The sequence below is a fragment of the Ctenopharyngodon idella genome, chromosome 13 (genome assembly GCF_019924925.1).
Source record: "Ctenopharyngodon idella isolate HZGC_01 chromosome 13, HZGC01, whole genome shotgun sequence".
NCBI classification, from domain to species: domain Eukaryota; kingdom Metazoa; phylum Chordata; class Actinopteri; order Cypriniformes; family Xenocyprididae; genus Ctenopharyngodon; species Ctenopharyngodon idella.
The window spans coordinates 16,318,532-16,341,739 of record NC_067232.1 but is presented as its reverse complement, the minus strand read 5'-3'; the positions used below and the strand labels follow the sequence as shown (position 1 = coordinate 16,341,739).

Genomic DNA, 23,208 nt, shown 5'->3' with positions numbered 1-23,208 from the left:
AAAATGAAATTTCTGTCATTAATTACTCACCCTCATGTCGTTCCATACCCATAAGACCTTCGTTCATCTTCGGAAGACAAATTAAGATATTTTTGATGAAATCCAAGTTTTTTTTTTATCCCCCATAGAAAGCAATGTAATTACTGTCAAGGTCCAGAAAAATAGTAAAGACATTGTTAAAGCATTGTCAATGTGAATACAGTGGTTCAACCTTAATGTTATGAAGCGACGAAAATACTTTTTGTGTGCAAAAACAAAACAAAAATAATGACTTTATTCAACAAATTCGTCTCTCCCCAGGCATCCTCCTACGCTGTTTACATTCAGTGTTTCTAGGTTCTGCATCAGACTGGCGGTATTGGCCGATGCCTGTTCACGTGAGCAGCACAATGCATGCATGTGATGCTGACGCAGGAGCCGGCATTCTGACGTAGAACCCGGAAGCGCTGAATGTAAACAGCGTAGAAGAATGACAGGGGAGAGACGAATTGTCTTTACTACTTTTCTGGACCTTGAATGATGGTTATTTCGTTGCTTTCTATGGGGGATAAAAAAACCTCTTGGATTTCATCAAAAATATCTTAATTTGTCTTCCGAAGATGAACGAAGGTCTTACGGGTTTGGAATGACATGAGGGTGAGTAATTAATGACGGAAATTTCATTTTTGGGTGAACTAACTCTTTAAGTCATTATTCACTTTCAAATCTAATTTATGTTTGCATATAAAAAAAATATGGCATGACAAGACAAGGCATGGCAGGTTTCTTTCAAGTTTTTTTTTTTTATTGATATTTATATTATAAATCACATGAAACAATCCCCCAACCCTCACGATCAAATAACTAGCGCAGCGTCCATACTGTCCATTAATTCAGATAAGAATTGTAAGTAGAAGAACCGAGCATACATATATACGTCAACATACATCAACCTCCAGCCATATATAAAAAAAGATACATGCACATACACTCGGGGGAAAAAAAAAAAGGAAGCCAAGTAACAGGGCATTATTTAAACAGACTCATCAACATAGTCAATAAAAGAGTGCCACATCTTAAAAAATTGTTTTTCCGACCCTCTTAATGAATATCTAATTTTTTCAAGGGAGAGACGAGACATCATATCGCTAATCCATTGAGTATGTGTGGGTGGGAAGGGATGGCATGGCAGGTTTGACATCAGTAATGTAGAGGGTCAATTGTTTTTTAAATGATCATGATGTTCCCAATTTGAAAATGCGCATTTTCAATTCAAATAAATAAAATTTTCAGTAAACAATGACATAAATTTTTGTTTGTTCCTCACTCAAAGCTATTTGTCTTGAAATCTCCTGGTCACCATTCACTTTCAATGTATGGCAAAGAACAGCGTGAACATTCTGCCTAACATTTCCTTTTGTGTTGCTTGACGCAAAGAAAATCATACAAGTTTGGAACGAAATGAGGGTGAGTAAATGTTGAATTTCCATTTTTGGGCGAACTGTCTTAAGTAGTGATTCTGAGATCAGTCTGAAGCGCTAAACATGGAGGTCTGCAGCAGGTTGGAGCTCTGATGGATGTTTTTCAGCAGATAGTAGCCAATCAGATAAAAGCTTTGCCCAGAAGCTAGTAGATGCTAATGCAGTGTGTTTTGCCAGTGCAGCTGTGACCCACAAACCCCTGCAGATTTCTGATGTGTTACTCTGACAGCCTGTTGAATCTATATCTGGGAGATCTGCAGGGTTTATTCTCTCCTCTAGTCCACAGTGACCATTCAGTCTTTGTGCACCATTTGCAGAGTGAATTGCTGTACGAGTGCTGATTCGGTGATTGGATGTCGATTCAGTAATTCTAAAACGTTAAGGCCCCTGTTTACACCTTTATCTACTGCTGACCACTACTGCTTCAAAACATATCTTAATTTCAGATGTAAACAGGGAATCTTTCTCCATCCTACACGTGTTTTTGTGTTTGGAAGCACAAAAGTGTAATATATAGAGGAGTGTGTGATGTTTAGATGTCTGTTGTGTATATGATATCTTTTCTCCTATGTTTGCTCTAGTGCTTAGAGGGTTTGAAATTTTAGCTGTGTGTTTCTGAAGTGCGTTGTTTGCAACAGCAACTGGATCATATTCGATGGAACGTTGTCTGATGTTGTTCTTGCTCATGCTTCTGTTGTCTTACAAATTAGCTGGTCTGAACATAGAAAAAGTATTGTTCTAGAGAAATCCATTCTGCCTTCGTTTACAGCCCTTCGGGTCCAGCGTGAGATTGGTTAGACTGTTTAGACTGTTTTACTATAGTAATAAAGTTTTACATTCAGTGATGAATCATCAGATCAGGTCAAAGTTCATCTGCAGTGGGAGTGCTGCAGTTAAAGTCCATGTTTAAAACTGCTTGCAAAGAGTGTTTATAATGTTACAAAGGCAATGCGATTAACCATCTGGATGCAGAAAGATGACAAAGCAGTTTTAGTTATGTGTTTATCACTGGTGATTTGGTTGCAAACACATCATTACCATTAATTTTAATTCTTTTGAATCACAATACGTTGTATGCAGGTTCCTAAACATGTTTCTTCAATTATTGCCTTATTTGACTGCATGTTCTGCAAAACTTTGGCAAGGTTTTTGATGACATGTAATTATGAAAATGACAAATGACAAAAATATTAAATATAAAAAATAATATTTTAAAATATGTAACAAAAAATATATGTATATATTTATTAGTGCTGTGAGTCGATTAAGACAATCAAATTTTTCTGTAATCAATCGCGCCTAACATAAAGTCTTTAATATATTTTTATATTGTAATAATTTCACATTTAATATATTAACTAACATAAACTAACAATGAGCAATACATTTGTTACAGTATTTATGAATCTTTGTTAATGTTAGTTAATAAAATACAGTTGTTCATTGTTTGTTAATGTTAGTCTACAGTGCATTAACTAATGTTAACAAACAACTTTTTATTTTAATGTATTAGTAAATGTTGAAATTAACATTAAGATTAATAAATGCTGTAGAAGTGTTGTTCATTCTTTATTCATGTTAACTAAATTTGTTAACTAATGAAACCTTATTGTAAAGTCTTACCTATATTTTACATTTTTGTATAAAGTTATCAAACACTTCACAGTCTTTACTGCATAAATTATAAATTAAATATAGATTAGTCCTTATTAAAGCTTCAAAAGTTATTCAGCCTAGAGCAGTGAGTGATTTTCTCTTTGTCTTTTGTTCTTGGATTAACATTAATAACAGACATCACAGCAGGTTTATTAGGCTGCTGTCACTTTAAGATCTGATGCACATTACACGGATCTGATGTCCTCACAACTCTTTACGGTCATTTAGGACTTTATTTAACTCATTTAAGACTCTGCTTATGAGGATACTTGACCAAGCAGGCATTTTGGCATACTTTTGTGTGTTTTTGTCCATTTAAGCGTGAAAGAGAACTTAGTACGGCCGGTGCGCAGTCTGAAGCAGCTTTATGTGCGCATGAGTCGTGTGTATCTGTCACACAGACAGGAGATTCACAGACAGTTCTGATTTAAGTTATTTTTTGCATCTTATCGCCCTTGAATGGTTTAATAGCACTTGAATGAATTATAGCGTGATCATATAATGTAACGCTAGCTAAACGATCACAGGGAAAAAATGGATGCTGCGTTAATTGCGTTAAATATTTTTAACACATTAAACTTAAATAATCGCATGCATTAACGCATTAATTTTGACAGCACTAATATATATACTACTTTATATATAAACTCCTTGAGCCTTATTCAAAAACAAAATGATTTTTAAACTCAATTTGCTTTGCATTTTGCATTAAATATGATATGGGTACGCTTTGGGCTCTTTATATTTGCATTGAATTGGTGTATTTGATGATTCTTGTGTCTACTCTTGTCTTGCAAGAGTGCAGCTTGTGCTTGTATGCAGCATTGTATGCTGCTAATTCAATGAAAGCTTATTTTTGGTGGCTCCCCTATTGATGGACTCCTTCCTGCCTTTCTCTTCTTATGGCAGCCCCAGGGAACGAAGACACAGTCACATTTCGCAGAGAGCGTAGTACGTTTCGTCGACAAGCAGTGCGTAGAAGGCACAACGCAGGAAGTAACTCCACACCCCCCGCCTCTCTCATCGGATCCCCGCTCAGGTACGACTCAACCGGGGAGTGATCAGCCAGTTTTGGCTCAACAACAGCTTTGGCTCACCTGTTCTGATGTCCACGTCATTATTCTCCTTTCTCATTTACTTTAACTGTCATTTCCACGCTTCTCTGCTTGAAATTTAATACTGAGTTTGCTTGCTACCCTCTTCTTACTACTTTACGGGCTTTTAACCCATCCTCAGAGTACCAATGTGCTGGTACTGGAAGTCAACGTTCTTGCATGTTGCCTTTTCCATACAAATTATGTCTTATTTTTGTTCTTGCATGAGTTCTGTTTATTTTTTCCCAGTATCTGTTGTTTGGCCTTTTTGGGTTTATTTTATCCTGTTCTGATAAACCACTTTACTTGGTGTCTAACTTCATCCCCCACTGTCACATACATACACATGTTGCTACTGGAGTCTCTACTACTGTATCCTGGAGAGTTACGGTCACTGTGTCCTTCTCTCACATGCTAAATCTGTCTATAACCCCCAGACACAGCCATCCTTGCCATCATAGATGGCTTCAGACGGAGAGAGAGTGTTTGAGTGCTTTGTCTCATCGTCAGGCCTAGGGCATGTCTGTCTCTCTTGAAGGATCATGATGCTTTCAGTTAACTAACTCAGTTTCTCCAGTCAAGTTCTCTGAAACCACTCACAGGCTTCGTACAGACAGGCAGCAAAAATCAATTTATTTGGCATAACTGACTTAACTTTGTTCAGTTGTTTTTAGGCCAAAGAGCAAAAACCATGTGGGGTTTTTACAAACCTAATCCAAACTACGTCCATACTCTATCATTCAAAAATTATGGGTCGGTAAGATTTTTTTTTTTTAAGAAATTCATACTTTTATTCAGCAAAGATGCATTAAAAGAATAGTTCACCCAAAAATGAAAATTCTGTCATCATTTACTCACCCTCAAGTTGTTCTAAACCTTTAGAGTTTCTTTCTTCTGTTGAATATAAAAGAAGATATTTTAAAGAATGGCTGTAACCAAACAGTTAATGGAACCCCATTGACTTCCATAGTATTTTTTTTTTACCCATATTCTTCAAAATATCTTGGGCCCTATTTTAACGATCCAAGCACATGGTCTGAAGCGTATGGTGCAGATGCGCTTAGGGTGTGTCTGAATCCACTTTTGCTAGTTTAAAGGACGGGAAAAATGGTCGGCGTGCCCGGTGCATTGTCCAAAAGGGTTGTACCTAATCTCTTAATGAGTTATGGGTGTGTTTTGGGTGTAACATGCAATAAACCAATCAGAGTCTCATCTCCCATTCCCTTAAAAAGCCAGTTGCGCTAGCGCCATGGCAGATTCCCTATTTACATGGGGGAATTTGTAAGCGAAAAAATTGAACGCTTCTCTAGCGAGGAAACGGATCTGCTAATGTGCGAAGTTAAAGCGCGCGAGCAGACCATCAGGTTTCAGTTGGTCAATGGCGCAGTCTATTTCAGTTGCCTCAAAATAGCAACACGCCATCAATGCGCCTGAACACACCTCGTTTTCAGACCAGCACGCCCATGGGCACACAAATGAGCGCAAGTGCATTTGCTATTTAAAATATGTGGCACAGGACCTGAAAATGATAACTGCGTCGGGCTGAAACTAGCAAAAAACACTTGCGCCATGCCTGGCACGGCATTGCGCCGGGTGTATGATAGGGCCCAAAGTGTTCAGCAGAAGAAATTCATACAGGTTTAGAAGAACTTGAGTAAATGATGACATAATTTTCATTTTTGGGTGATCTTTAAAATGATCAAAACTAAGTGACAGTAAAGACTTTTACATTTTTTTTATACAGTATTTTTTTTTTTTAATTTTTCCTATAATATTCCCAAATGCTGTTATTTTAAACTTTCTATTCATCAAAGAATTCTGAAAAATTGTATCACGGTTTCCACAAAAATATGAAGCAGCACAACTGATTTCAGATGTAATGTTTCTTGAGCAGCAAATCAGCATATTAGAATGATTTCTGAAGGATCATGTGACACTGAAGACTGGAGTAATGATCCTGGAAATTCAGCTTTGATCACAGGAATAAATTACATTTAAAATATATTTAAAATAAAAACAGTTATTTTAAACTGTAATAAAATTTCACAATATAAAATTTTACTGTATTTTTGATCTTTGAAAGAGACTTCTTTCAAGAACATCTTACCAACTCAAAACTTTTGAACGGTGGTATATGATTTGAATTCTAGTTGAAATGGAATTTCAGAAATGTTTCATTTTGAATGGTCAATTCAGAATGTTTGTTTGAAAAGTGTTATATATGGTCGTATCTGATTTCAAATGTATATATTTTTCAGGATGTATAACTGTAATGTCTGACTGTGTCTGAAATCCCTCATTTACACTAACATGTGAATGATCAAGTGTATGTTACAGACACATCATCCACATGAATGTGTAAACAGTGATGCCTCTAATGCTTATGATGCACCGAGTTCAGCAATTTTCAAATTTTCCGTCATCTTTTTCCAAAATGACAGTCAGCAACTCTCTTATGCCATTTGTTTTGCTGATGCTTTTGTCAGTACTATGGCAACCAATGTAGATATTAGGAATGTGCAAAACAAGACTAGTCAGTTGTTTGCCTGAGTAACCAGTCAACTAATCAACAACAAATGTATATGATTTTGTCACTTGCAAAATATAAACATATCTATAGTAAATATTAGATTTAAAAAAATTTTGTGCAATGCGAACAAAGGCATCAATTTCCCCTCACTGTTTTTACCTAGTAATGTTCTGTTTGCGCACACACACACACACACACACACGCACACACACAAACCTCAAAATCTTTCTTGCTTTTTCTGGTGGTGAAATCGGAATACTCATCCTCTTCTCTTCCCGTTCAGCACTCCTCTCATTTTACACTTCCTGTCAGCTCTCATAACACCTCCAGAACCCCCCATTCTCCTGTCTATCACTACCATCTGTCTGTTTTTCTCTATAAATGTGACCTTGCACTTCCTTCCAGCATCTTGTTCTGTTTTTGTCTACCTTATCTTTCTATACACAAACACACACACTTACTCTCACTCTAGGGATGGGCGCAAGTTCTTGTATATTAAAATGACTGATACTTTTTTCACCTTGCAAAACATTTTGCTCAACAAAACCAGACTAATTTTGGGATTCGTTTTGGAAAGTTGACACAATTTTTTTTATTGAATATTTATATTTTGATTTATTTCAGCTTTTCAATCACCAAAAAAATATTTTAACAAAACTGGACATAATGCACTGAAAGAATAGCGGTGTGCAACATCGTTAACAGCAATTAACTCCCTGAGTTTTCGGTTGACTTCTTTGTCGAGTACACAAAGTGACCAAAATGCCCATCCCTGTGTCACACATGCGCAGTCTCTTACTCACCCCGAATCAACCATATTTCTACTCCTCCAGTCTGCAGGAGGCTCTGAGTCAGGTATCTCAAGCTTCAGGGTCACAGGTCAGAGGTCAGCCATCCCGCACGCCGTCTCAGGTGACGGTATTAAGCACTAGCGCCTCCCTGCTGGTCAGGAATGGAAGTGCGCAGATGGAGGGCTGTCCGGATAAGGCGTCCACTGTGGGCGTGACCAGCCTGCAGGATGACTTTGGTATGCACCGTAAAATCGCCTGCTGTCTGTCACATCATCTTGTCATCCGTAACACCTGCCTGTTAAATTTGCATCCTGTGTCTCACACTTGCATGCTGTCTGTCACACCATGTACTATTTGTCACATCTGCACGCTGTTTCTTATCATGTTTCTTAATTCCATTTGCATGTCATTTTCTGGAATCAATATTCAGTCAATGTGCATCTGTAGGTTTTCATTAGATTGACAGGTTGTATTGGCTGTGGGAGTTAATCTTTATTTATCTCTATCAGTTTATTGATTTTTCTGCATGTGTATGTGTGATTTTTATTTTTGTAAACATTGGGATGTTTGGGATTACACTGATTATAAGGCTAACATCCTGACTTTACATCACATTTTGTATGCATGTTTGTGTGGCATGGTCTTTCTTTGGTCAGTCAAGCTCTTCCCTGGGGGTCTAGAAGTATTGATACAGTGCTCTCACTGCTGTGGTTAAGGATTGCTTCCGGTCAGGGAACATGCTGGCTTATTTTCCTCTCGGGATCAATAGTGCATCTATATATCTATAAATATCTCTTGTTTTTGAATAGACAAACACAATAAAATTACAGTTGTGGGTTTTTAACTGTTTAAAAGGCTCATACAGTCAGGAAGGATAGAGGAAGGATTTTTGTCTTGTTTACACCTGGTATTAACGTTGTTATTAATCTCACTGAAGACGTTAAGTGAACTCATACGCATGTATTTATGGGCTTGCATTTTCTGATTTTGTCTGAATGTGGTTTTATTGGTCCAAACACTGGACCCTGTTTACACCTGTATTTAGTTCTGTCCACTGGTGATCGGATCACTTGAAATGGAAACAATAATAACAAAATTAGTTGTTACAAGAGTTTTTTTGTTGTTAATTTTAATGAATTTTATTTTTGCAATCATATTATTATATAAGAATTTCATATACTGTTGTTACATTTTCAGTGGTCCTACCCCTTTTTAACTGAAATGTCATACTCCTAGTTTTAAGAACATTTTAACACTCAAAGAACGTCGGAGCCAATAGCCTTGTGGGCGCCGATTTCAATTCAGCAAGGATGCATTAAATTGATCAAAAGTGACAGTAAAGACATTTATAATGTTACAGAAGATTTTTATTTAAAAAATGTTGTATTTGTGAAAATATTCAGCAGTTTTTGTAAATTGTAATATTTCACTATATTACTATTTTTACTCTATTTTGATCAAATAAAAGCAGCCTTGGTTACTTTCAAAAACATTAACAATTCTTGCCGACCCCAAACTTGTAAATGATAAAGTAAGTTATTTAAATGTATAACAAATAAACTTCATAGCAATCAACTGTCACATATAATATACAAATAAAATTGTTTTATTGTAGACAGACAGGCAAAATAAAGCATTTAGAGCCACTGTGCAACAGTGTTTGTCGCTATACTGAAATTTCCAGCTTCAATACCTTGAAAAATATAGATATTCGATACCATTTTTGATACCACGGGGAAAACTGCCATATATACTGCCATACAAATAATTTGTTATCTCATAATTTTTTGATAATTTGGGTAATTTTGTTGTAATAGCTTACACAGCGCAGGGAGGCTTTATTTGAATCGTTGAACTACATTTACAAACAAAATAAAATAAGAACAAACAAAGCAAATTGCAATAGCACAAATAAATAAAATAGAATAAAGAGACAAATAAACATGGCTTTAAGTTTTTCAGGTGGGTCTAACAGTATTCAGGTAAGAACTACTACAGAAATGAAAGTAATCAAATGTAAAATAACACTGGATAGTCTTCATTGTAAAGATTAAATACAGATTAATGCTTACAATTAAAGTTAGAAAAGTTTATCAGCCAAGAGCAGCGTATGATTTTGTCTTTTGTTCTTTGATTAACATGACAGTATATCAGATCCGTGCATAGGCTCTTAAAGTGACAGCAGCTTAATAAACCTGCTGCTGTCACTTTAAGAGCTTATGCATGGATCTGATATACTGTTACACAATGTGTTTTCTCTCAACTATTTACATTCCAAAACTGACTGTATTTACCTGAATACTCGGCAAGACAGGCATTTTAACATAACTGTATGTATTTGACCACTTAATCGCAATAAGCCACGAAAAATAAGTAAATTTGGTTTTTGCGAGTTGTTTGAGAGACGGCTTTATGTGCGTGCCACTTATATAGATCATCAGTGGTGCACGCTGTACAAGCGCGAAACCTGCGGGAATTAATAAAATTATGCGCAATACAAGCTCTGTTCAACTGGAGCAAACGAGACGAGTGAATGAGAGGAGGAGGGTGTGTGTCAATTCACCTTCGGAGAGAAGAGGGTGAGAACACGCAGCTGGTATTGGTGTATCAATACTCCAGAAAATGAGTATTGGAACCATTTCAGATATTTCAGTATCGATACATATCGAAATGTATTTTTGACAACACTACTGTGCAACTAAAATCTTTACACAGGAAAGGAATCACAAAGAGTTTATTACAATGGGAGTGATTTAATGTTGTTGGTGTCAGTCTTGCCAGATTAAGGTGTTATTGTTCTGAAAAGTTAGTGCAGACAAGCAGTTATTAGGGGGGCAGATCCACGCTCAAGTGACCCTGCATGATGTCTGTTATGTGACCCCTAACCTCCTGTGTATTTGTGTGACTCAGGGAAGCTGACCCCGCCACTCTATGAGGTTGGAGGATGTGACATGTCCCTGGTGAACTTTGAACCTGCAACCAGACGAGCCTCCAACAACCTCTGGTGAGTTACAGCACATGTACAACCAGAACCCAGGATCCATTGTTGAATATCCAATAACTAACAGTCTTTCTCTCTCTGCAGGGAAACAGACTCTCACCTCTCCAGTTCTACCTCAGTTCGTTTTTACCCTCATGACCTGGTGAGTGCTACCGAACACACACACACACACACACACACACAGACACACACACACATATCTGGTTTACTATCCTTGTGGGGACTCTATATAGACGTAATGGTTTTTATACAGTACAAACTATATATTCTATCTATTCTATATTCTGTCCCCTTATACTAACTCTACCCCTAAACCTACCCATCACAGAAAACTTTCTGTAATTTTACTTTTTAAAAAAAACTCATTCTGTATGATTTATAAGCTTGTTTCCCCATGGGGACCTCAATTTAGGCCCCCACGTTGTCACGAGTCCCCATGAATCAGTGTGCATGCAGGTTGAAGTCCCCACTGGGATAGAAAAGCATGTACACACACAGAGACACTGAATATAAGACTGTGAGAAAATATAGTGACTTACAGTTTGACATTATGCATTGCGCACAATAGTGCTTGTGTGAGAAGCAGCACAGTTGAGACTAGGGCTGGGCAATATGACAATATACATCATGGCAACAATATTTGTGGACTTTATAACTCACAATTGCAAGTTTATATCTTACAATTCTGAGATAAAAAGTTTTATTTTTTATTCAGTGGTGGAAACAAGCTTCCATAATTAACTTTTCTTTTAATAAGAATTTATATTTAATTCATACAGTGAAGACTATGCAGTGTTTTATTTTTACATTTGAACATTACATTTATTGTGTTACATATTTACAAATTATTCAATTTCTGTGGTATTTTTTACTATGTTAAATACAGTACCTACTGAACCTTAAAAACTTTATTTACTTTGTATCTTTGTTCTATTGTATTTTTCCTATTGTTTGTGATTTTGCTTCTTTGTTGTTATTTTTTAATTACAAAAAAATAACTATATTGTGATATATATTGTTATTGTGAAATAAAAATTCTCATATTGTGAAATAAGATTTTGGTCACATCGCCCACCTGCTAGTTGAGACGATGAGTTCAGTCTGTGTGTGTGTGTGTGTGTGTGTAAACTCACCCCGGCTTAGTTCTCGTTTCCTCAGATGCGTTTGAATCGGTTACTGTCCATGGATCCAGAGCTGTTGGAACAGCAAGATGTGGACGGCAGTCCTGACCTGCAGGAGGCGCCGCACTCCACACAGGGCTCCACGCATAATCACACACACTCACACACGCACGCACTCAAAACCAAGCAGTACTACCGCTTCTGGCTGCTGCCATACCTGTGGGTCGGGCTGCACTTTGACAGACTCACACTACTGGCCCTCTTCGACAGGTACACACTCACACACACAAATTAATGTGTATTAAGGCAGGAACACACCAAGCCGACGGTCGGCCGTCGGGCAGTTTTTGTTTGTCGGCCGACTAAGTTTTCTCAGTGTGTTCCGCACCGTCGGCTGAAGTTGGTCCTTGTCTGCTTTTTTTCGGCCGATTCGACATGCTGAATCAGCGTCGGAGCTCGTCGGTCCGTTGGGCCATCTGATTATTCTGATTGGCTGTTCAGCTACTGCCACCTGCTGGTACATTTCATCTAACGCAGGCGCAGGACGGACGTGCTACTTGGCCGTCGGGTGTCGAGTGTCAGTTTGGTGTGTCAGGGCAACTTTGGACCCAGACGCTGCCGATGTGAGCCAACCCCGCAGTCTGCTTTCGTTGCCACTAGTTTGTCGGTGTCGGCTTGTTGTGTTCCTGCCTTTACTGATATGTCTCAACTCATATCCTGATGGTGCTTCGTTTGTTTATTAGGAACCGAGAGGTTCTAGAGAATGTGCTCTCAGTGGCTCTGGCGGTTCTCGTTGCCTTCCTGGGTTCTGTGCTGCTAGTTCATGGGTTCTTCACTGACATATGGGTTTTTCAGTTCTGCCTCGTTATCGCCAGTTGCCAGTACTCATTGCTGAAGGTGAGAATCTCACACTTTTCAAATACACACTGATCTATCTAAGGAATAATTTTTAATGAAAATTTGTCTTTTGATCCCTTAATCAGAGTGTACAACCCGACTCTTCATCACCCAGACATGTGAGTAACACACACACTCTAATACAGTAACACACACTCCATTAATGTGAGCCAAAAGCATATAAATTAGTGCAGGGAAAATGAATGTATTCATTTCTGTGATTAATGGGACTTGTGCATTTATAAGAGCAATCTGTACATTTTAAGATTATGTTTAGAAAGATGACATTAAACAAATAGTATTAAAAATATAGTTCCTTTATGTAGATTCTACATTAATTTGGGAATTGTAAATACACTAGTGTTCAAAAGTTTGGTGTCAGTATGATTTTTGTAAAAGAAATTAATACTTTTATTCAGCAAGGACAAATTAAATTGATCATAGCTGACAGTAAAGACAATTATAATGCTACAAAAGATTTGTATTTTAAATAAATGAACTTGAACTTTTTATACATCAAAGAATCCCTAAAAAACATAATCAGTTTCCACAAAAATATTAAGCAGCAACTTTTTCAACATTGATGATAATAAAATGTTTCTCGAACACCAAATCAGTATATTAGAATGATTTCTGAAGGATCTTGTGACTGAACAATTATTTTATTAGTTTTTACTGTATTTTTGATCAAGTAAATGCAGTTTTGATGAGCATAAAGAGATTTCTTTTAAACATATTAAAATCAAACTGACCCCAAACCTTTGAATGGTTGTGTATATTCATGATTATATATATTAATTAATATCATCTAATCTTTTTTTTTTTCACATTTGCAAACAGAAAAATGTAAATGACAAATATGAAATGATTTTATTTCCCTCCTGTGTGTGTTCAGGGTCACAATCGTATCATCGCCTACAGCAGGCCTGTGTATTTCTGTCTGTGCTGTGGGCTAATCTGGCTGTTGCACTATGGGAGTGTAAACAGCAGCTCCGGTGCAGTGTCTCTGTATGGAGTCGCTCTCACCAGCTCCATCCTGTTGTCTCAAGCGCGGGATCTCCTCATTGGTGAGCACTGATATACAAAGCGTAAATTCCCAGCAGATGAATATGTAGTGTTTTTTTGTTTTGCTCTTTTATTGAAATCTGCAAGCCGTAAGCTTTTTCCTCAGCTTTCCTGTGAAAGTAGAAAAATATTCCAGAGCTGAGTACAGAGAAAATCCTGCTGATGTGACGGGACTCAAGTACTCCGGCTTTACATTATCTTGCTCTTTCTCCTCTCTCACTCCAGTTTTTACCCTGTGCTTTCCCATCATCTTCTTCGTTGGACTGCTTCCTCAGATTAACACTTTTGTCATGTACCTGCTTGAGCAACTTGACATTCACGCCTTCGGAGGAAACGGTAACAGATATGCTCACTTTTATTTTAGGACTGGGAAAAATAGGCATATGTATTATGATTCTTTCTTAAAAGACTCCTTCGAATCTTGAAGGGTTAGTTCAACCAAAAATTACCCCATGATTTACTCACCCTCAAGACATCCTAGGTGTATATAATATCTTCTTTCAGACGAACACAATCTGAGAAATATTTAAAAATATCCTGGCTCTTCCAACCTTTATAATGGCAGTGAATGGGGGGTGTGAATTTGAAGCCCAAAAAAATGCATCCATCCATCATAAAAATAATCCATACGGCTCCAGGGGGTTAATGAAGGCCTTCTGAAATGAAGTGGTGGGTTTTGTAAGAAAAATATCTATATTTATATCTATATCTATACTTTATTAACTATAATAACTAGCTTCCTGCAGATGGCCGTACACATCGATTTGTGGTGGAAGAGATTTGTGGTGGATTGAGTTTGTTGCACAGCCCTATTTGTTTGAACCATGAGAGGCGTCTAAGCTTACGCTACTCCTACATCCTGCGTCATACATCGCTTCACGGGTTACTCTTGTGGCGCAAGTCAACTTGCGCAGATAGTTATTTTAGAATATAAAGTTTTAAATATGTATATTTTCCTTACAAAATCCCATTATTTCGCTTCAGAAGGCCTTTATTAACCCCCCGGAGCCGTGTGGAGTACTTTTGTGATGAATGGATGCACTTTTTTGGCCTCACGATGGCGCCGCGCATGGCAGCCACAGTGCTTAGCTCTCCAGTGTTTGTACTGTTTTTGTTAGTTTTTCCTGTTTTTTGTTTTTCAAATATGATCAGTTTTACCAGGGATGAACTGCTGAACATTCGGCAGTACACACCACAAAATCTTTTACCGGATTTCGATTATTCAGACGTTTTGTTGAATGTTGTAGTCGGTGCAGCGGCAGCGCTGTTTAGACGCTTCAGGATGCGCAGACGGGGGAAGCGCGCCGGCGCACTCGTGAAGCTCAGACAACGCGGATTAAGAACGCCGCTGCCTAGCATCCATCTGGTTAATCTCCGCTTTCCGGCATGTTAAGTCTGCCGGGCTTTCAGCTGTTTAGATCAGATCGCTACGCAGAATCAACAGGGAAATCGCGCGACGGCGGGACGTGCTTTTACATCAACGAAAGGTGGTGTTCAGATGTTACTGTGTTAAAGAAGATGTGCTGTCCCGATCTTGAAACACTCTTCATTAACTGCAAACCGCTCTATTCACCGCGGCAGTTTTGCTCGTTCATTCTGGTGAGTGTCTACATTCCTCCGCAAGCGCACGTGAGCTCGGCTTTACAGATACTCGCTGATATGATCACAGAGAGTGAGCAACAACACCCCGGACTCTGTTTTAATCATTCTCGGGGACTTTAATAAAGCGATTCTCTCACGTGAACTTCCAAAATACAGACAGCATGTTACTTGTCCCACCAGAGACAGTAATACACTGGATCACTGTTACACAGCAATAAAGGATGCATATCGCTCTGTCCCACGGGCAGCTTTGGGGCTCTCTGATCACTGTTTAGTTCATCTCATACCGACCTACAGGCAGAAACTGAAATCAGCTAAACCTGTAGCAAAGACTGTAAAGAGATGGACCACCGAAACAGAGCGGGCTTTACAAGCCTGTTTCGAATGGACTGATTGGAGTGTTTTTGAAGCTGCTGCCACCGATCTGGACGAGCTCACAGAGACTGTTACATCATATATCAGTTTCTGTGAGGATTTGTGCATTCCTACAAAGACTCATTTAACTTAAAACATTGACAAACCGTGGTTCACTGCAAAACTCAGCCAGCTCTGTCAGGCCAAGAAAGATGCTCGCAGAAATGGGGACAGAGTCTTGTACAAACAGGCCAAATACACACTGGAAAAGGAGATCAGAGTGGCAAAGAGGAATTATTCCAATAAGCTTCAGAGTCAGTTCTCTTCTAATGACACGGCTTCAGTGTGGAAAGGTCTGAAAGTCATCACCAATTACAAGACACCATCCCCAGCTCTGTGGAGATTCAACAACTGGCAGACGATCTGAACGAGTTTTACTGCAGGTTTGAAAAAACACCATTCACACCTCCTGTAACCCCTGTCTCCCCCACACCTGCAATTCAGTTCAGTGAAGATGACGTGCGCCAGGTCTTCAGAAAGAACAAGAGAAGAAAGGCACCAGCCGTTTCACCAGCCTGTCTGAAAACCTGCGCTGACCAGCTGGCCCCCATCTTCACACAGATCTTCAACAGATCACTGGAGCTGTACGAAGTCCCCTCATGCTTTAAACGCTCCACCATCATCCATCGTCCCAAAGAAACCCAAAATTACTGGACTTAATGACTACAGACCTGTGGCTCTAACGTCTGTGGCCATGAAATCATTTGAAAGACTGGTTCTAGCTTATCTGAAGGACATCACTGGACCCCCTGCAGTTTGCTTACCGAGCAAACAGGTCTGTGAATGATGCAGTCAATATGGGACTGCATTATGTTCTGCAGCATCTGGACAGACCAGGGACTTATGTGAGGATCCTGTTTGTGCACTTCAGCTCTGCTTTTAACACCATCATCCCATAACTCCTCCAGCCCAAATTAACTCAGCTCTCCGTGCCCACCTCTGTCTGTCAGTGGATCACCAGCTTCCTGACAGACAGGCAGCAGCTAGTGAGGCTGGGAAAATTCTCACCCAGCACCCGCACCCTCAGCACCGGCGCCCCTCAGGGCTGTGTTCTCTCCCCACTGCTCTTCTCCCTGTACACCAATGACTGTACCTCTGAAGACCCCTCTGTCAAGCTCCTGAAGTTTGCAGATGACACCACACAGATCGGCCTCATCCAGGACGGTGAGGTTGAACAGATGGCTGTCTGGTGCAGTCTTAACAACCTGGAGCTCAACACGCTCAAGACTGTGGAGATGATCGTGGACTTCAGGAGAAACCCCCCTGCTCTCCCCCCACTCACCATCATGAACAGCACTGTGACTGCAGTGGAGTCATTCAGGTTCCTGGGCACCACAATCTCCCAGGACCTGAAGTGGGACAACCACATTGAGTCCATTGTAAAAAAGACCCAGCAGAGGTTGTACTTCCTTCGCCAGCTGAGGAAGTTCAACCTACCACAGGAGCTACTGAAACAGTTTTACTCTGCCATCATTGAATCCATCCTCTGCACTTCTATATCTGTCTGGTTCAGCTCAGCTACCAAATCTGACCTCAGAAGACTACAGAGGGTAGTCCGGTCTGCTGAGCGAATCATTGGTACAACCCTCCCCACTCTCCAAGAACTGTACTTATCCAGAGTGAGAAAAAGGGCAAAGAAAATCACTCTGGACCCCTCACATCCAGCACACTCCCTCTTTGAACTGTTGCCATCTGGTCGACGCTACAGAGCTCTGAGCACCAGAACGACCAGACACAGGAACAGTTTCTTCCCTCAGGCAATCCATCTCATGAACACTTGACAAACACAGAGCACACAACACTATTATACATTTATTTACTTAAAACACATATATTTCAAATTTGCACACATCATAACTGTACATACAAATTGTCTATATTATATAGTTTTTTGCTTTTTTTGCACTTTGTCTATCTTGTATATTTGTATATTATTCTTTTATTCTTTTTATTATCTGTGTCTTGTCTTGTCGCTGTAATTCTGTTGCACTGTGGAGCTTCTGTCACTAAAACAAATTCCTAGTATGTGTAAAAATACCTGGCAATAAAGCTCTTTCTGATTCTGATACTGATTTTTGCTTCAAAATCAGGCCCCCCATTCACTGCCATTATATAGCTTGGAAGAGCCAGGATATTTTTAAATATATCTCCAATTGTTTTTGTCTGAAAGTAGATAGTCATATACACCTTGGATGGCTTGAGGGTGAGTAAATCATGAGGTAATTTTCATTTTTGGGTGAACTATCCCTTTAACAAATTAAGTAAAATCTAATGTCTATTTACATTAATTTCAGTCCATAAACTACTGTGTTTGTGATGAGAATGTTGTTTTAGAGACTTATTGTAATGTCTGTCTTCACTCCCAGCATGCACCAGTCTGCTCTCAGCTCTCTATAGTGTTCTGCGCAGCGTCATCACCATAGCGATGCTCTATGGGTTCTGCTACGGCGCCCTAAAGGTGATGAATCACTCTACATTTGTTTTGAATTCTTTCTGGATTTCAGTTGTATTTGTAGGGATGTTGAATTGTTCTGTGTTAAAGCACACTGAATATTCCTCTGTATATTATGTTTGTTTTCAGGACTCGTGGGATCCTCAGCACATTCCTGTGCTGTTCTCAGTGTTTTGTGGGTTGTTGGTTGCTGTATCATATCATCTCAGCCGCCAAAGCAGTGACCCCTCAGTTCTCATGTAAGTCTTTCTGCGAGTGTGTGGGTTTGTGCTTTTGATAAATAATTCTTGCATTTTTCCTGCTTTAAGTACTTTAAGTAGTCTTCGAGTATTTATTGTTTGAGACATTGAATGCTTTGATTTGATGTTTGAGGACCTTTTATTGCTTGACTGCACAGTGGTTAGTTTGTATTTTGTCAATTTTAATTTTGTTTTCTGTATGTGTAGTTCATTAGTGCAGTCAAAGGTCTTCCCTAATGTAAAAGAGAAAAATCCAGAGGATCCCCTTTCTGAAGTGCAGGATCCGTTACCAGAGAAACTCCGCAGCTCTGTGGTGAGCAATACATGCATAAATCTCACAGACATAGACACAAACACACATGGACTCTTCAGTCTTGAATGATGCATCTGTGTCTCTCTCTTTCTCTCTCTGGCTACAGAACGAGAGACTACAGTCAGATGTGATCGTGTGTGTCGTCATTGCTGTCCTGTATTTCGCCATTCATGTCAGCACCGTGTTCATTGCCTTACAGGTAATGATAAAATGATAAAAATTAATGATAAAAAACGATACTAATATGGCGATAATTATTTGCATGTTATGGATGAAAACCAATACATGGACATATTAAAAAATATTTTACATTATTTTGTCTACATTTATTAAAAATAAAACGCAAAAAATTAAAATATATTATTTATTTTGAGATTGGCTATTAAATTATAAATAATTTTAATTAGTGTTAAAAGACAGCAAACACAAAATTAAGGGGAAATTAGCTCATATGGCTCATACACTATTGTTTAAAAGTTTGGGGTCAGTACATTTTATTTTTTACATTTTTTTTATTAATTGATTTTTTTTCGAAAGAAATCACTACTTTTATTCAGCAAGCATGCATTAAATTAATCAAAAGTGACAGTAAAGACATTTATAATGTTATAAAAGATTTATATATATTTATATATACTATGTTTCTTGAGCACTAAATCAACATATTAGAATGATTTCTGAAGGATCATGTGACACTGAATACTGAAGTAATGATGCTGAAAATTCAGATTTGCCATCACAGGAATAAATGACATTTTATAATATATAAACAGTTATTTTAAGTTGTAATAATATTTCACAATATTACAGTTTTACAGTTTTTTTGAACAAATAAATGCAGCTTTGGTGAGCAAAAGAGACTTCTTTCAAAAACATACCCCAAACTTTATTAACGGTATTGTGTATCCAATATTTGCCAATAAATAAATTAAAAATCACTAATATTGGCTAATAATCATTAGCAGTATGTTGTGTATCCCTAACTACGATCATACTGCACTTCATAGTTCAGCTGCAGGTAAATCAAACTCCAAGAATACATATTGTATCATAAACTACAGATAAATATCAAAAGTAGAATAAATAGACAGTTCTTGATTGTTCTTGTCCCTCTGTCTTCTCTTCAAGCCTTTTTTGAGCTATGTTCTGTACGGTCTGGTCGGGTCAGTAGGGCTGTTAACTCACTACCTGTTGCCCCAGATGAGGAAGCAGTTACCCTGGTACTGCTTCTCACACCCGCTGCTCAAAACCAGGGAGTACTATCAGTTTGAAATCCGGGGTGAGTCACACTACAGATGTTAAATTCTGTGTACTGCTATTTAAAGACATAGCTCTTATTCTCCGGAGACTCCGTTACCATTAACCGTACTGATGTGCGTGTGTTCTGTGTGCAGGTGCAGCCCATGTTATGTGGTTTGAGCGTGCCCATGTGTGGCTGCTGTTTGTGGAGAAAAACATTCTGTATCCACTCATTGTGCTTAATGAGCTGAGTGGCAGCGCACAGGAGCTCGCCAGCCCCAAGAAACTCAACACAGAGTCAGTATTACCTCTTCTGTCTGACCTCCTGTCCTTTTTATTCAGTGTTACGGTTGTTTTTTTTATTGAATAACTGATTGACTGTCTGCATCTGATCGTCGTGTATTAGCTAAATGTTGTCTGTACTATCATTTACAAGCAATCAATTCATTCTCTCTCTCTTTCTCAGAGTCGGAGCTCTAGTGATAACTATCGCTGGGCTGAAGCTGCTGCGTTCTTCCTTCAGTAGTCCAACATATCAGTATGTCACTGTCCTCTTCACGGTCCTGTTCTTCACGTTTGATTACCAGCAGTTCTCCGAGACATTGCTGCTTGACCTTTTCATTATGTCCATCATTTTCAGCAAGGTCAGTTCTTATAGTATAGATTTTTGTCTTGATTTTTTTTTTTTATTTTATTCTTTCAGGAGTTTGATATAGGCTGTGCCCTCTGATGAAGTACAGAGTTGAAGAATAAAGACACTTGCAGCTAGTAATGAATCTAGGCAAATTGGTAGATTGATTACTAACCAACATAAATCAGATAAGAAAGAGAGAGCTCTCTGGAATACTTGATTTTGATTGATCATTTACTGCTGTGGTCAAATATTTGTGAATGATGACTGTTTAATCATTGTCCCAGGCAACCAAATTGCTAATTTCATGTCCAGGTTTCATGTTAGGGTTATTTTATTTTATGTTTCATTTAATTAAATTTAATTTTATTTTATTTTAAAAAGCCATGTTAAGCAACATAATGTAAAGTACTCTTTATACTCTATAACTCAAATCTTTATTTTATTTTATTTTTAAAAAGGAGTATTAAGCAGCATAATGTAAAGTCAGTCAATACCACAAAATAAACCTCCTCAGATGATACAACCAGGGCTTGACATTAACACCCACCAACCCGCCAAATGCGAGTACAATTTTCAATTGTAGTCTTTTAAAAAGGCATCTGAAATAATAAACTAAGTGTAATGTAGTGTTGTCAAAAATACAGATTTTTTCGATGCATATCGACACTGAAATATCTGAAACGCTTCCAATTCTCATTTTCCGCAGAATAGATAGACGATACCAGCTGCGCTTTCTCGCTCTCTCATCTCCCCGACTGCCAGTTGACACACAAACCTGCCTCCCCTCACTCACTTGTTTCATTTGCTCCAGATGAATATTGTTGGTGTTACAGGGCTTGAATTTCGGTGTGGTATTGCGCGTAATTTTGCTAATTCCTGCAGATTTTGTGCTTACACCCAAAGTGTGCACACATAAAGCTGCCTCTCACTACTAAATTGAGTTCTTTTTCGCTGCTTATTGCGCTTAAACAGTCAAATACACACAAAATAATGTCAAAATGCTGGTCATGGCGAGTATTCATGCAAACGGATGTGTAACAGTAATGGATCCATGCATCAGGTCTTAAAGTGACGGCAGCCTAATATGCCTGCAGCCAAATAATGAGATAATATTAAAAATATTTTCATGGCAGTTTTTCCCTATGGTATCGATGTCAAAATTGTGGCCAGTGAAAATCCTGAGTGGCTAGTAACTGAGTGGCAAGCCCTGGATACAACACCCTCTGCATTATCCCTCACATATTCCCTCACATATTTTTGTTTGTTTTTCAGACACTTTGCAAAGTCTGTATTGTATAATTGTGTGATTTGTTTTGTTTTGTAGTTATGGGAGCTCTTTTATAAGTTGAAGTTTGTTTATACCTACATCGCGCCGTGGCAGATTACCTGGGGCTCTGCCTTCCATGCCTTCGCCCAGCCGTTTGCAGTGCCACGTATCCTTATCACACACTGTGTTTCAGATTTAACATATTTTACAGGCCTTGTCAAACTCCAGTGTCTTTGTGATTCTTGCTGTTCTTCCTTGACTCCGCCCCCCTCCAGACTCTGCCATGTTGTTTGTGCAGGCCATTGTGTCTGCTGTGTTCTCCACTCCATTAAACCCTTTTCTTGGCAGTGCCATTTTCATCAGCTCCTACGTACGACCTGTGCGCTTCTGGGAGAGAGAATACAAGTAAGACATTCAGTGTATATCAGCGTCTCCATTTTTTTTTTTTCTCCTTTTTTAGCCCTTTGTTGATTTAATTTCTGTGTTTCAGTACTAAGCGAGTTGATCACTCCAACACTAGACTTGCCTCGCAGCTTGACAGAAACCCAGGTACTGATTTACCTACAGTATCTGTTATAAATGTAAAATCATTCTTAATTTAGTTTCTTGCTTTGGAGGTCTAGATTTGTGTAAACCTGTCGTCTCATCTCATCTCTCATGTTGTCAGGTTCAGATGATAATAATCTGAACTCCATCTTCTATGAGCATTTGACGCGTTCCCTTCAGCATTCTCTGTGTGGAGATCTGCAGCTGGGCCGCTGGGGAAACTACACCACCGGAGACTGCTTCATCCTGGCATCTGATTACCTCAACGCTCTCGTTCACCTTGTCGAGATTGGCAACGGCCTCATCACCTTCCAGCTCAGAGGACTTGAGTTCAGGGGTGAGGAGAGGAAAAGACGAGAAGAGAGAGATTATGAGATTAAAAGAAATGTACCAAATCAGCATATTAGAATGATTTCTGAAGGATCATGTGACAGTGAAGACTGGAGTAATGATGCTGCCATCACAGGAATAAATGGCATTTTGAAATATGTTAAAATAGAAAACAGTTTAAATTTTAATGATATTTCACAATATTACTGTTTTACAGTATTTTTGTTCAAATAAATCAGCTTAGTGAGCATACAAGACTTCTTTCAAAAACATTAAAAAAATCTTACCGACCCCAAATCTTTGAAAGGTAGAGTATGTTTTAAAAGTTATACTTCTTGCAAATGTAATATATTATGTTAAAACAGGAGTTTGCTTGATCTTTTTGAATGAAATGGCACAATGTACTCTTAAATTTAGAAATTAAAGCTCTCTCCCCAATCCACCCTCTCGATTTGTAGAAATTAAGCCGCAAAAACAGGTCATTCAGAAATCATTACGTTAGTAATGTCACAACCATGAGCATATTAACATAACTGACCACAATAGCAATGCCTGTC

General features: G+C 38.5%; 1 protein-coding gene across 3 annotated transcripts in view; it reads left to right on the top strand.

Moving 5' to 3' along the window:
* pcnx1 (pecanex 1) overlaps positions 1-23,208 on the top strand; it is a 44,536-nt gene that overhangs the window by 10,352 nt on the left and 10,976 nt on the right. For 2 of the 3 annotated variants that reach the window (XM_051916644.1, XM_051916641.1), the window contains 20 exons: positions 4,026-4,155; positions 7,574-7,767; positions 10,442-10,535; positions 10,617-10,674; positions 11,676-11,923; positions 12,397-12,550; positions 12,637-12,669; positions 13,446-13,617; positions 13,841-13,951; positions 17,998-18,089; positions 18,213-18,322; positions 18,530-18,635; positions 18,742-18,834; positions 19,764-19,914; positions 20,030-20,171; positions 20,341-20,518; positions 21,833-21,941; positions 22,051-22,180; positions 22,266-22,324; positions 22,443-22,658. In XM_051916644.1, coding sequence (XP_051772604.1) covers positions 4,026-4,155; positions 7,574-7,767; positions 10,442-10,535; positions 10,617-10,674; positions 11,676-11,923; positions 12,397-12,550; positions 12,637-12,669; positions 13,446-13,617; positions 13,841-13,951; positions 17,998-18,089; positions 18,213-18,322; positions 18,530-18,635; positions 18,742-18,834; positions 19,764-19,914; positions 20,030-20,171; positions 20,341-20,518; positions 21,833-21,941; positions 22,051-22,180; positions 22,266-22,324; positions 22,443-22,658 — 2,580 coding nt within the window. The remainder of the gene's footprint in view (positions 1-4,025; positions 4,156-7,573; positions 7,768-10,441; positions 10,536-10,616; positions 10,675-11,675; positions 11,924-12,396; positions 12,551-12,636; positions 12,670-13,445; positions 13,618-13,840; positions 13,952-17,997; positions 18,090-18,212; positions 18,323-18,529; positions 18,636-18,741; positions 18,835-19,763; positions 19,915-20,029; positions 20,172-20,340; positions 20,519-21,832; positions 21,942-22,050; positions 22,181-22,265; positions 22,325-22,442; positions 22,659-23,208) is intronic. The other variant, XM_051916643.1, reaches the window with a different exon arrangement.